Raw genomic sequence first — 14,170 nt, forward strand, 5'->3', positions numbered from 1 at the left:
TGTGCTAGGTGAATATTAAATAGATAAAAATGAACTTGACTCTTTAAAACAAATGTAAGTTACAAATATTTTCTTCTGGGTTGCTAATTTTGTAGAGGGGTGCACTTAAAAAGCTCTGTGTGTTGGTGGTGGAGGGCGTGGTGATCTGAGTCTCACTGTTGGAGCAGCACTTTTGTCTCCAGTGGATTTGAACAGTGACGCCACAGCAGCGACTCTGCTGTTACTGATAGGCAGTGTGCTGGGAATGCTTGCCTCTCAGGCATTGTGGAGCAGAGAAAAAGAAAAAAAAGCTGAAGAGCGTTGATTTAGAAAATTATACTACATTAGCAATTAATCTTTTTGTTAAGCCTTTTAAGAAAATTAGGAGAGTGGAAGAATTTTATCTATAGGGAATGATATTATTTCATCTATTTTGGGCTTTATCTTCTTTGAATAATTTTACACTTACAGGGGACATGCTTATCACTCAGTCTTCATTTTACAGGGAAGAAACAGACCCAGCACAGTAGTGATGTTCTCAGTTCTTTAAGTAGTAATGGTAGGGCCAGGACTGGAACCCTGGTCACCCTCACGATTGTGAATTCTCGAGAAGCGTAAGAGCCTCTCTGCCAGTTGGAGCAACTGCTGCGTGGTGGATGCACTATAAAGCGCCTGCCCGTCGGCGCTGTGTGCTTGGTCTATTCTTGTGTGTAGAGACAGTGACAACGTTGTGTCGTAGCACTTGTGCATGCCGTTTTATTAGAAAGTAGGATTCCAGGAGAATTGTTGACGGGGCTTGGATATCAAAAGTACTCTATCTTACTAGATTCTATGTAGTGGATACCAAGGATATTGAAAATCAGTGGGAAGAAATTTATATTCAGTGTGGATGCCATTTTGTCTTCTGACACAACCTAAAAGTATTCGTGTGTAAATAGGCCTCTTTGAGCACAGAACTCCCTAGTTTTCTGCCTTTCTTTGTCTCTTGGTAAAGGAGCAGATCAGTCTTCCCTTCATAGGAACGTTGTTGTTGTTTAGTTGCTAAGTCATGTCTGAATCTTTTATGACCCCGTAGACTGTAGCCCACCATTCTCCTCTGTCCATGAGATTTCCCAGGCAAGAATACTGGAGTCGGTTGCCATTTCCTCCTCCAGGGGATCTTCCCAACCCAGGGATTGAACTCCTGTCTCCTGCATTGGCAGGTGGAGTCTTTACTGCTGAGCCACCAGGGAAGCCCCTTCATAGGAATAGTAGGGAGTAAAACCACTTTGGTTTGTAGATCACTTGGATGCCTTCCCACCATCAGTTGTCACTTCTGGATTTCCAGAGAGTTAAAGCTTTTGGGGGCTTTAGCAAGAATGCATGAATATGAGCATGTTTTAGAATCTGGGGCTCCTCTACCTATCTTGCCTGCCCAGCCTGTGTCAAAGCTTCTACCTTGTGCAGAATGGCCCTAGCTCGGGAGAGGATCAGGAGTCTCTACCCCCTTCAAAGGGTGTTTCTGCCAACTTACAGAGCTTGTGGCTGAGGGTGAGAACAGGGCAGGGTCCTGAGGCCACAGCAGCAGGAAGAGAATGAGGGGAACTAGACAGTGTCTGTTCCCCAGGCTGAGATGCCCAGGAGCTGAGAGAGGAGACCTTGGCTCGGGGCCGCAAGAGTCTTGGCATATGGGACAGATTGCTGGAGGAGAGTAACTCTGAGGACATTTCATAACCTGGAAAGAAGACCAGACTGTGTTTATGAGATCCAGTGACCCTCCTGTGGCCATGTGTAACAGTGTGGGAAATACATTGCATGGCTTCCTTGCCCTGACATCACCTTGAAGTGTAATTAGGCCTAATAAAAAGGGCCTTTATGAGTTCTCAGTTATGGCTTATCATTCTGAACTTCTATAAGTTTCCATCCTTATCACCCGCTTTCTCTTAAGTACCAGCATTTACCGTTTGAAAAATAAAAACCTTTGTTTAATATTTTTATGTTTTGTTGAATAGTTTATAGCTTAGAAACATTTTTATTGACTATGTATGGTTTTATTTTATACACACACACACACAATATAGTATTTCAGTTTTGTAATGGTTCTTATAGAGTTTTATAGAATAGCCTGCAAACCTCTAATGCAGTTTCCACAGGAAATGTGTTCATCCCACAGATAAATCTGAAACCCATCTGTCTGTAAACTGAGACTACCTTTTATAATAAGATCGTCCCCTTAAGATGATTAGAATGATTTTGATTATTTGTAGTAGTCTTTTACTCATGTTATGACCTGTTCTATTTGTAGCAATAATTGAGCGTTTAAATTACAGCCAGCATTTTTTCTTCTATTTTATAATTTTCCTGGGTACATTAAAGGTTTCATAATTTGGATAAGGGATATTTAAACAGAGTGAATATTCACCAAAGCAGTGTAATAAATGGCTTCATAATAACCCTATTCCCTGTAGTTTCCTAGCCTTCAGATGTTCTTCCGTTGTGAAAGTATTACGCACTCAGAGAGTACTGTCCTTTAAATAGCCAAGACCAAATGTCCTATCACACATTAAATCTTAACTTTCTTATTGTAAATATTTGTGATAGAAGAAATTTGGTTTCTTAATTTAGAAAATGAGGTCTTTTTTTTGGGATTTAGTAATAGACACACTCACTTGTTTCTAGTGTTTTGGAATGTCAATGCTATTTTACTTCCTTTTATTCTCTCTCCTTATCCCTGTCTTAAGCACCTATTTATTTATTTAACTGAGGTATAATTCATAAAACATAAGATTAACCTTAAAAAAATTTTTTTTTAATTTATTTACTGCCACAGTGTGCAGCTGTGGGATCTTAGTTCTCCAACCAGGACTGTGCACTCAACAGTGAAGTGCCGAGTCAGCCTGTGGCCACGGGGGGTTCCCCCAAACCAACCATCTGAAATGACCAGATAAACGCAGCGCATTCAGTACATCCACAGCGATCGTCCCCATCTTGTTCCAAGACATTTCATCACCCCCTACACGTGTTAGGCAGTTTCTTCCCTATTCTTCCTTCCCTCAGCCTAGCATATTTTCTAAAATTTAAAACTAAGGAATTAAAACTTTATGAGGTAACTGAGATTTTATAAGACGAGAGTATACTCTTCTAATTTAGTGGGCATTCTTGGTGGCTAAAGAATCTGCCTTCCAATGCAGGAGATGTGGGTTCAATCCCTGAGTTAGGAAGATCCCCTGGAGTAGGAAATGGGAACCCACTCCAGTATTCTTGCCTGGAAAATTGCATGGATAAAGGATCCTAGAAGGCTACAGTCCATGGGATTGCAAAAGAGTCAGATATAATTTAGTGACTGAGCATGCACGCATGTTCTAATTTAGTAACACGAAGAAATGCATTTACTATACTGAGTAGAAAAATTAGATCACAATATTGTATGTATTTTTTGTCCATGCATACACTTTACAACCATCAGGGTGGGGGAAGGGGATGAACACTTGGTAGGGAACACAACAGTGATTTTGTTCTAGGTTTTCTTTTCCTCATTCAGAGGCGGGGCAAAAATAATCTTCCCATAGTTTAAAAAGCAAAACTGTCTAATGGTTAAAAACTTGGGGCCTGAGGACTTTCTGCAGGTCCAGTGGTTACACTTTGCTTTCTAATGCAGCGAGTGTGGGTTCAGTCCCTGGTTGGGGAGCTAAGATCCTACATGCCTAGTGGCCACAACCCCCCAAAAAACATAAAACCAGAAACATTGTAACAAATACAACAAAGACTTTAAAAATGCTCCACCTAAAACGAATCTTCACAGTCCAACTCTCACACCCATACATGACCACATGAAAAACCATAGCCTTGACTAGACAGACCTTAGTCGGCAAAGTAATGTCTCTGCTTCTGAATATGCTATCTAGGTTGGTCATAACTTTCCTTCCAAGGAGTAAGCGTCTTTTAATTTCATGGCTGCAGTCACCATCTGCAGTGATTTTGGAGCCTTCCAAAATAAAGTCAGCCACTGTTTCCACTGTTTCCCCATCTATTTCCCATGAAGGGATGTGACCAGATGCCCTGATCTTCGTTTTCTGAATGTTGAGCTTTAAGCCAACTTTTCACTCTCCACTTCCACTTTCATCAAGAGGCTTTTGAGTTCCTCTTCACTTTCTGCCATAAGGGTGGTATCATCTGCATATCTGAGGTTATTGATATTTCTCCCAGCAATCTTGATTCCAGTTTGTGTTTCTTCCAGTCCAGCGTTTCTCGTGATATATTCTGCATATAAGTTAAATAAGCAGGGTGACAATATACAGCCTTGACATACTCCTTTTCCTATTTGGAACCAGTCTGTTGTTCCATGTCCAGTTCTAGAAGAAGGCTGAGCGCCGAAGAATTGATGCTTTTGAACTGTGGTGTTGGAGAAGACTCTTGAGAGTCCCTTGGACTGCAAAGAGATCAGCCCTGGGATTTCTTTGGAAGGAATGATGCTAAAGCTGAAACTCCAGTACTTTGGCCACCTCATGCGAAGAGTTGACTCATTGGAAAAGACTCTGATGCTGGAAGGGATTAGGGGCAGGAGGAGAAGGGGACGACAGAGGATGAGATGGCTGGATGGCATCACTGACTCGATGGATGTGGGTTTGAGTGAACTCCGGGAGTTGGTAATGGACAGGGAGGCCTGGGGTGCTGTGATTCATGGGGTCGCAAAGAGTTGGACACCACTGAACGACTGAACTGAACTGAAAACGAATCTTAACAAACAAAACAACTTACTATTATAATTACTTATTTCAGGATCATATTAAACTTTTTTTCCAGACTGAATACAATATTTCTTAGTCTTTACTAAAAGAAAAAGATTTGTGGAGGAATACAACTAGATAATATTTGTAGTTTTTTAGCCCTTCAAATTGTATCTCAGACCAGGATTATCTGTTTCAAGTAAACTGTGTTCTAATTTATTTTTCTTTTAAAAAATATACTTTATAGGTCTTTCTTTTCAAACTATATGACTGTCATGTTTTTATTGATATAAATCAGATGCCACAGGGGTGTGTACACATAAAAAGCCAATAGCCGAGACTGCCTCACAGTGGTCTTCCCATGTACCTGCGTAAAATAGCTGTTAGCAGTTTGGCCTTCTTCTTATTAGTCTTTGTCATGTGACTTATATGCATGTATAACAAACTGGGACCCAACTGAGTAAAAAACTAAAATGCCTTCAGGACGGCCCTTAGCAGTTGACATAATGCAATAAGGAAAGGTAAAGGTAAGGTAAAGCCCTTGGTTAACTGGAAGGGGACTTTTACCACTGACAGCTTTCTTACGGGCCTCCCAGCTGGTGTAAAGTTGAAGAATCCACTTGCCAATGCAGGAGACTCTAGTTCTATCCCTGGGTGGGGAAGATCCCCTGGAGTAGGAAGTGGCAACCCACACCAGTATTCTTGCCTGGAAAATTCCACGGACAGAGAAGCCCATGGGCTGCAGTTGGACATTACTGAGCATGCGCGCACAAACTTCCTTAGGCGCAAATAGAACACTGTGCTGGGCAGACAGGCAGAGTCCCTTGCGCAGCGTATGATTGTGTTCCCCTATTCCTCCTTGCCCTCTCCTCCCCTCCTAAACAAATGAATGTATGGCAAAGGCTTATTTAACTCAGTAATGAGGGAACCAGTGGGATGGTAAAGCTGGTTCCAAGAGCGTTTGAGGGATTGAGTGAATGCAGACACCAAAGAATGAATGTTGAAGTAAATTGCTAGGTTAGATATAAAATCAGTTAATGTCCTGCAGGGCAGTAAAACCATAGCCCTCGGAGTATGCTGGACAGCTATTATCTCTACCAAATAAAATCCTACAATTTTACCTGTAACTTCATGGAATTTGAGTCCTAATCAGTAGTAAACAGCAGGTCACACAATGGTATTATAATTAAATATCTTTGGGATATTCATTGTATCAATATAATGTGTTTCATTATACATTGAAAGGGCTTATAGTCACTTTATTTCCAGTGTTGGCTAATTTTTCTTAGCAATAAGAAAGGCTGATTGTAATATATTGATTAGGCAAGACCGATATAGTAGGGATCAGATCTTGGAAGAGTTTAGTATCTTGAACTAAGACACTTGAATTCGCCTCAACAAGTGTTTATTGAGCATATACTGTGTGCCAGGCTGTCGATTTATTATAATCCTGAGTGTTGGGTTTGCTGTCCCTCTCATGCCCCTAGGAGGCTGCCTAGTGGTTCTCAGGTAGTTGTCTCAGGGAGTCACCTGGGAAGTTACCTTCCTCAAACAGACATGCTCTTTGGTCCTTCTGTCCACACCTCAATGTAGATGTCTCTGCTTGGAGAACATGTGTATTTTGAAAAAGCTGTTTTCAGGTGATTCTTACACCCTTCCCTTTTAAAATCACTGTTATGTTTATAGGGCTGAAAAAATTGAATAAGTACACAGCAAGCAAAATTGTAATCAGTATTTTAAAAGTTTTCATACCCTGTTTGCCTACCTCATCCCTATAATAAATACTCAAAGTAATTAATATCCTGATTATACCCTCAGCTAGAATTACATGCAGTTATAATTTTAGAATTATATTTAATGCAACTGAGACATTAATTTGGGAAGAATTGGGCTTAGTCTTCCGAATTGTATCCTTAGGCTTTGCCTCTCACTAAATAAACTGAAAGAGCTGTCATTTATAGTAGCTTATGATCTGTATGGTAAAGACATGTGATTCAAAGAATTAGACTTAGAAAATATTTTTAATGAGACAATAGATTGTCCTTAACTTGTCAGAGACTATGGCAGAAAGGACTAAGTAATGAAGGAGAAATGTGTTTAACTTGTGGTTAAACTGTTTGAGTTGAGTCAACAGTGACAGCGAGCAGCTGCTGTGGACATGCGTTCGGATTCCTTGCCGTGTAACTTTAATTAGGCAGCCATTTTGTGTAAATGCACTCACAAAGCGGGGATTTGTGATCTCCATGCACCTAAGCAGCCATGGAATTTATAACTTAATCACAGGATGTGTTATTACAGATTAGGGGAGAAACTGGGAAATAACATGATACAATTGGTATATTGTGTATTTTTCTTTTTATTAGTGTGCCGGTCCAACAAAAGCCCCTGGGTCTGTCTGACTTGTTCAAGTGTCCACTGTGGAAGGTAGGTGACACACTTATTGCTACTTAACTGCCCGGCTTGCTTGTTTTCAGTTTACCTTTCAGCTTTGGTCAAAGTTTCATCGATTTGGATTTATTTAGCACCATTGTTTAATCATGGTGTGGACATACTCCTCTGTAGGGCTTCCCTCTCCTAACAGAATCCCTTTGCTCAGCGGTGGAACTGAGGAAACGCTAGTGGCTGGAGTGGGGGGGACCCCTTTCTGTTGATACTCAGAAGAATGTGATGACCAAGACAGTCTTCTAGAAGATTTGATGGGCGTGTGGCCAGTTTTGTTTCCCCTGTTACCTACCTCATCCCTGCCTTTACTGACCTTTGAATCAAATCCCAGATCCCGTATCATTCCTCTGAAAACAAAACAGATACAGGAATTCCCTTGACAATGGTCTCACTGTTGAAGTTCATTATTAATGGTGTCTAAGATGTACCAAATATTTCACTGTTCCATTAGGACATTTTTGCTTTCTAGGGACTTAACACTCCCAAGCCTGCCTGGTTCAAGCCTAAGCTTTCCCTCCTAGTTCTTGGCTTCAAAATGATGTTACTTAAATATCAACTATTGTAGTAACTCTTTCTTCTAACACAAACTCAAATAAGTATCAGACTTGGTGTGCCGAGTAGTAGGCACTTTATTTCTATGGCTCTTTTAGCTTAGAAAATCTGCTTTGAATTTACTTCAGAAGTTAGTAGCTTAGCAGCAAGGGGATGGGAAATCATACTAAGTCCTACAGTCTGAAATTTATATTGTGTTTATGTGGGTGGCTTCCCCATTATTATTTGTAAACACTCAATGCATGAAGAGAGCATCTTCATTCAGTTAATGTTTGATTTTTCATATTTTCAGTCTGGAATTGAGTATTTTTTTTTCCATGTACACGTAAGAGTGCTTTTGGAAAATGTTAACTGCATATCTTAATTGTGGTTGTTGTGGTTTTGAAATCTCTAGGATTTGGGGAACCTGAAAATACTTTGTACAGATAACATTTAAAAAAAAAAAAAAAGAAGAGAAGTAGAAGCACTTAAATTCTGCACTTGAAGAGACAGATTCCTCTCCTAGATTTTGAGAGGTGAGAATTATAATGCAATAAAATTTATATAGTTCTGTCCTCCAGTTGCCTCCTAGTGCTCTACAACCAAAATCTGGAAGGTCATATGTCAACAAAAAGACCTGACAAACTCTCAAAAATTAGAGAGATTAAGGTTCTTAATAGCAAGCAACACTTAGTTCTCTAAGTAAGTATTAGAAGAATAAATGGAAAATTTTCTAGGCTCTGTAGGTAGTATGTTTCCAGTTGCAATCAATCTTAGGTTTAGAAATTTGACATAGTTTCAGAGAAATATGATCAAGTAGATTACATAGATAATGAGAGTACCTTGCATTTGAATCTTCATTTTATACAGTTGATTGGCTATTTTTCTTTTATCATATAATCCTGGGTGTTGACTGCCAAGAATTCTGATTTTTTTAGTAATTTAGATCTCTTGTCTATAGGGGAGTCTTAAATTGAATATTCTTTGAGCTAGGAAATATAGTTTATCAGTAGCATATTTGAGTTATATATCTTATTGGCCATTATGACACCGTACCATTTAAGTTGTTTTTCCAGTTTTTGTATTGTTAAAAAATCTGTGATGTTGTATAATGACACTTTTCCTTTTTTAGACCAAATTATCTGGTTAAAATCTAAAACTGGATGAGGGAAATGTTTATTTTTATAGTAGTTTATACATGACTGTTAACTTCTGATATGTATTTGAGTATTAGCCAAAACATTGCTAATCTTAATGTCCTCTTTAGTACACTTCTTACTTTATCACTGAAATTTATTATAGCAACCATGAAAACATCTAGTACATTTAGAGGCTCCAGTATGGTTAGTAAAGAACTATATACTCTGTTCAGATGATCAGTTTTCAAAGACTTGAAAGTGGTAATGCCTTTATTATTGTTCCATGTTGACTTTTATGGGATTCTGAGGGTACTCATAAATATTACTGTTGTTTTTCATGGCACAGTACAAAAACATGTAAGCATAGGCTATTGAGCTGATGAGATACTGAACCTATAGGGTTCCTTGGAAGTTATCTTTTAGTTAAATATTGGATGTTTTCTGATCTGTCCAGTGTGTTATCTTGAAGTATGTTTAATGTGATGACTTTCTAAGCAGTTACGTTATTGAGATTCTGAATGGATAGTAAGTAAGCATATAAAGGAAAATACAAGTAAAATAAAACTGACCTTCATTCATTCATTCATTCATTCATGCACGCATGCATGCCTTCTGAGCCATGGATTATAATAATAATCACCAGCAGCAGCAGCCCATAGGGTATAAGTACTATTATCTCAGTTTTATAGATGAGAAACAGAAGTAGAGAAGTGAAGTAACTCACCCAAGCTTACCAGACCAGCATGTGACAAAGCCTACTTTTAAACCTAGGCTGTCTAATTTTTGAATTTATACTCTTAATCATTATTTATATTGTAAAATTCATTTCAGTCCACTTTTGTGAACAGAAGACCCTACACACAAGTCTTTACTGTGTTTATTATAGTGAAAAAAAATGGGAGGAAACATGATCCCATTGACATTAGTAGCGCCTCTGATGCCTCTAGTTTTCCTCGGGTAGAGAGGCTGGGCTTGGCAGTTGATCCTCCCTCTGCTGTACTTAGTCGCTCAATCGTGTCCGGCTCTTTGTAACCCCCATGGACTGTAGCCCACCAGGCTCCGCTGTCCATGGGATTCTCCAGGAAAGAATACTGGAGTGGGTTGCCATGCCCTCCTCTAGGGGATCTTCCCGACCCAGAAATCAAACCCAGGTCTCCCGCTTTGCAGGCAGATTGTTTACTGTCTGAGCCACCAGGGAAGCCCGTGATCCTCCCTGCTTACCAAAAACTATCCTACTTTCTCCAAGGTAAGTGTTGCTCCTGTACAATCAAGGAACCTTATGAGAATGTCACCTTAACTCTCTGAGCAGATTTTGTTACTACACAAGCAACAATTGTTTTGCCTCTTCTTAGTTTACAATTAGTCCTTACCGTCTATAAACTGGCTGTTCCCTAGTAACTGGAAAGTTTTTGCTTTATGAAGGTCTTTAAGTAGTAGTCAGTTATGGCATTATATTGTACAGTGTTTAGGCGAAGGTACAGATGAAACTTTATTTAAATTTCATTTTGCTTTTTGTGATAAAATGATTTGTTAAATCTGAGTTGGAAAGTGTTAGAAAATTTTTATGACTATAGTCAACCTTTGATTATCTTTGTCCATGTAGTAAGAAATAACAGTTTATATAAGCTTGAGATGATTTGTGTTTTGTTAGGATTTCTTTTAAACAAGCCCTATTTCCATGTTAGTGGAGTGATTATTCAGGCATTCAAATAAAAGATCTGAAGCCATATTGATGAGAAAGAGATGGGAGATTATCCTGTTTCCATGTCTGACTCTCATGTTTTATATTAAGCAGAAACCCAAGCAGAGCTTGTGGCCCTGTGGACAGTGATTGAGTAATTCAGTTTACAAAGCTTGTCTTTGATAATAGCCTGAGTTGGGGGCTAGCAGCCTGAGAAAAGCTTAAAAAAGGAAAAGGCTAGCAAAAGAATCAGCAAAGGAGTTGATAGGTGGTATTAAAACTGATTTAAATAGATAGCGCCTTTCCTTGCCTAGCCCAGTCTTGTGTATAATTAAAAGTTGATTGTATGTTTGCAAAAAAGGAGCATGTTTTAAGAACTCAGCTTAATGAATCACCAAGTGATGAATGCTCTTATAGGATTGAATGTACTTTATTAGGAATTCTTTCTCATTCTTATTTGATTACCATCTAATTTTATTATCATCTGCTGCTACTTTAACTTCCAAAGCAGTATTTAGATTAAAATAAATTTTCATTTGATTTTTGGAAGGTATGTGAATGGCCATGCAAAAAAACATTATGAAGATGCACAAATACCCTTAACCAACCATAAGAAATCAGAAAAGCAAGAAAAAGCACAGCACACGGTGTGTATGGATTGCAGTAGCTACAGTACATACTGGTAAGTATTAATACTTTCTGAAAATGATATTCCTTCACTCTGTGTGAACAAGTGTTTGCTTGTCTCCTGACTGTTTCCCCTCCCCTAGTCTCTAAGCCAGTGGGGGCTGCCAGCACTGCCCTCTGGACCTGTGGGGATGCACAGAGGGCTGGGGCTGTCAGGACTGCCTGTCCTTGATCATTCAGATGTAAGCTTGCACGGCGCTTTCCACTTCTTGGCTGCCTCTTCTTCCCATCCTACTAAGCTTTAGGGAAACGAAAGGTAACTGTTGTTGTTCATTATGATTTCTTTTCTTTTTCTTGTTTTGTTTTTAATTAAAGAATAACATGATAGAAATCCATGTTCCTACTGTTCCAGTTTACATCTTGTTACATAATCTTAAAATCTTCACTTCTTTGTTTAAAAGATTATTTTGACAGTCTCTCCTGTCCAAACACAGTTCCACTCTCCTCTTCTCTGTAGGTAAATGTTAAGAATTTCACGTGTAGTCTTTTAGGCTAATTCCTTTTTAAATTATTTTTTCTTTTTATGTATTTGGCTGCATTGGGCTTAGTTGCCCTGCAGCGTGTGGGATCTTGGTTCTCCAACCAGGGATTGAACCTGAGTCCCCAGCATAGGTAGGCAGATTCTTAACCACTGGACCACCAGGGAAATCCTCAGGCTAATTTTTTTTTTTTTTTTTAAAGTATCACATCCTGTAAAAGGATATTGGAGGCCTTATTCTCTTTGTGATACACTATACATGTCTGTTTCATATAAATGACAATAAAGTGAGAATTTTTCTGACTACTTAGAACAGGTTATTTAGGTTACAAGTGATATTTAACAATCCACATCCATTTGGTATGCTCAGAGAGTCAGTGTATTTTACAGTTTTACTTTGGTGTGAAGCAAATCTCTTTCCTTGACTAGTAAGTTGTGAATAAATCTTTATTGTTTTTAATCATTTTACTGAATTTGAAAGGTTTTGACATTGAAAGGAGCCCTTTGGTTTTTGTTTTTGCCATACAGCCCTTGAATGCTGTGTGGCAAAAACAATACATGAAGGCAGTGCTGGGCAGGAATGGGGATTTAAGGTCCAAATACTGCTTTTGATTCACACTTTCTACTGAAGTTGTATGCTTTCTGTATCATTGGTTGACTATTGTATTGTAGAAAGGTGTCCATCAAAAGGCAGGGAGAAAAGGTCAATGGCTTCCCAAGTTTACATTTTTACAAGTTTACGGTTATAATGCTGTGGCTGCTGAATAAACCATATTAAGATTTAGTCCTCCAGATCGCTACTGTTTCAGTGATTCTTTGTGTGGACGATGTCCAGACCTGAGAGACAAGCTAGAAGCAGGCAAAAACATCAGTAAAAGTGAAAATCTTGTGAAGATTTTCTGAACCTAGTGCTCAGTTTATTGTTGTTTAATCTCATGAAACACCCCTTCTTACAAAAATTAAGCATTAGCCAAGGTGTTAATGTATTTTCATTAGATTTTCCCCCTTTCCCTCAGGACACTTATATACTAGAATGACACAATCATCTAACTGACAGAACTGTGTGTTTCTATAAAGTTGTGAGTATTTCTCCTTCAACGGCAGGAATTAAGATCATTCTTGGGGTATCTGTCTCTAAGTCATCATTGTAGGTTGTGTCAATCTGTATGCACCAGATGTTGAGAACTTTCATTCTTCTTGATAGTTAGCAATGTGCATGAGATGCTTAATGGGAAAGTTTGGAAATACAGTTGAGTCTCTGTGTACAGTGGGTTTTGTTGCTATTAGTAAGATTATGAAGGAATAATAACTCTTGAAGAAATTTAAAGAATTATCTTAGAATTTTCTTAATGGAGTAGAATTCTATTTGAGGGCTCTTTAAAAATAATAGACTATGTACTTTAACATCTTTGTATATTGCATTTTGGAGGAATACCTTTATTAACTTGGACTGGAATTTAATTTGCTTTCATTTGGTCTAGGGTACTAAAGTACAAGTCATTTCATGGCTGAATTGGGAGTGGTAGATCTTGAACCTTGGGGAATATACACCATGGCAGGGGCTTCTTGGCCAACTGCCAGTCTTTTGTGAGGTTATACAGAGCTGCAAGTGTGTGGACACCCAGAGCTTCTGAAATGCAGGAAGGGAGCTGCAGCTGGTCACATAACCGTCTCATTTGTGGGTTTAGAACAAAATGCTAGGGAATCATCCTGCAGTTTTATACTGACAGCCTAAAAGAAATCTGTGATAGTGGTAAGCTGGTGGAGCTGTAGTTCAACATTTCTCCCACACCTCTCAATGATTAAGAAACAAAAAAGGATTTCTTTTTTCTGTATGGAGTGTGTGTGTGTACGTGTGAGTATTTTCCACTGCACCTTAGTAATTTGGCTTTAGTTTGTAGATTTTCCTTGTATATACGTTTCTTGTGGTTAGACTGATTGGTTTGCTTCAGAGATAAAATATTGGTGTATTAGGTTTAACCTATTTGATTATTAGTTATTATTTTGACTGTAGCTAATGTTAAGGCTCCTTTTCCATGTGCTTTGTCCTCTGAAGAAGTTGAAACCTGCTCTAAGGGCTGCAGTTCTTCTATCGTTTCTTTCCCCTTTCCATGAGTCCCTGCCCTGTCCTGTTTTTGCATATCCTTTATGAACTTATTACTGAACTGTCTGCACGCCCCTCCCCCACCCCAAGCTCCAATTGTAGCTGGATATAATCTCTCCTAAGTTCACAGTCCCTGGGATACTTGTAATTTCCTGCTGCATGTTAGTTATTTGTAAATGTCCTTGGGGACTTCAGGAACCATTTGTCAGATCTTTGTATCGTCCGCAGTACTCAGTGTCTGGTGCTGAGTAGGCAGTAGATGTTTGAAAGATTTGACTTTTGTTAACTATTTTCCAAAAGTGGTGAAGGTTATACCAAAACTATACTGCTGTACCCTCTCGATCCTCTTGGAGGACTGAGGAGCTGCAGAACACTTTTCCTGAAGAAGAGCCAAATCACAGCATATGTGAGCTATTCCACTGA

The 14,170-nt window shown here is 38.9% G+C and overlaps 1 protein-coding gene across 3 annotated transcripts in view; it reads left to right on the top strand.

Annotated features, from left to right (window-relative positions):
- The window catches only part of USP3 (ubiquitin specific peptidase 3), a 97,183-nt gene that overhangs the window by 20,405 nt on the left and 62,608 nt on the right, over window positions 1–14,170 (top strand). Inside the window, exons 2-3 of one of the 3 annotated variants that reach the window (XM_068963881.1) lie at window positions 7,049–7,109; window positions 11,029–11,160. In XM_068963881.1, the coding sequence (XP_068819982.1) occupies window positions 7,049–7,109; window positions 11,029–11,160 (193 nt within the window). Of the gene's footprint in view, window positions 1–7,048; window positions 7,110–8,094; window positions 8,195–11,028; window positions 11,161–14,170 lie in introns of those variants that run through there. The other 2 variants (XM_068963883.1, XM_068963882.1) reach the window with 2 other exon arrangements.

The sequence above is a fragment of the Capricornis sumatraensis genome, chromosome 2, assembly GCF_032405125.1.
Source record: "Capricornis sumatraensis isolate serow.1 chromosome 2, serow.2, whole genome shotgun sequence".
Lineage (NCBI taxonomy): Eukaryota > Metazoa > Chordata > Mammalia > Artiodactyla > Bovidae > Capricornis > Capricornis sumatraensis.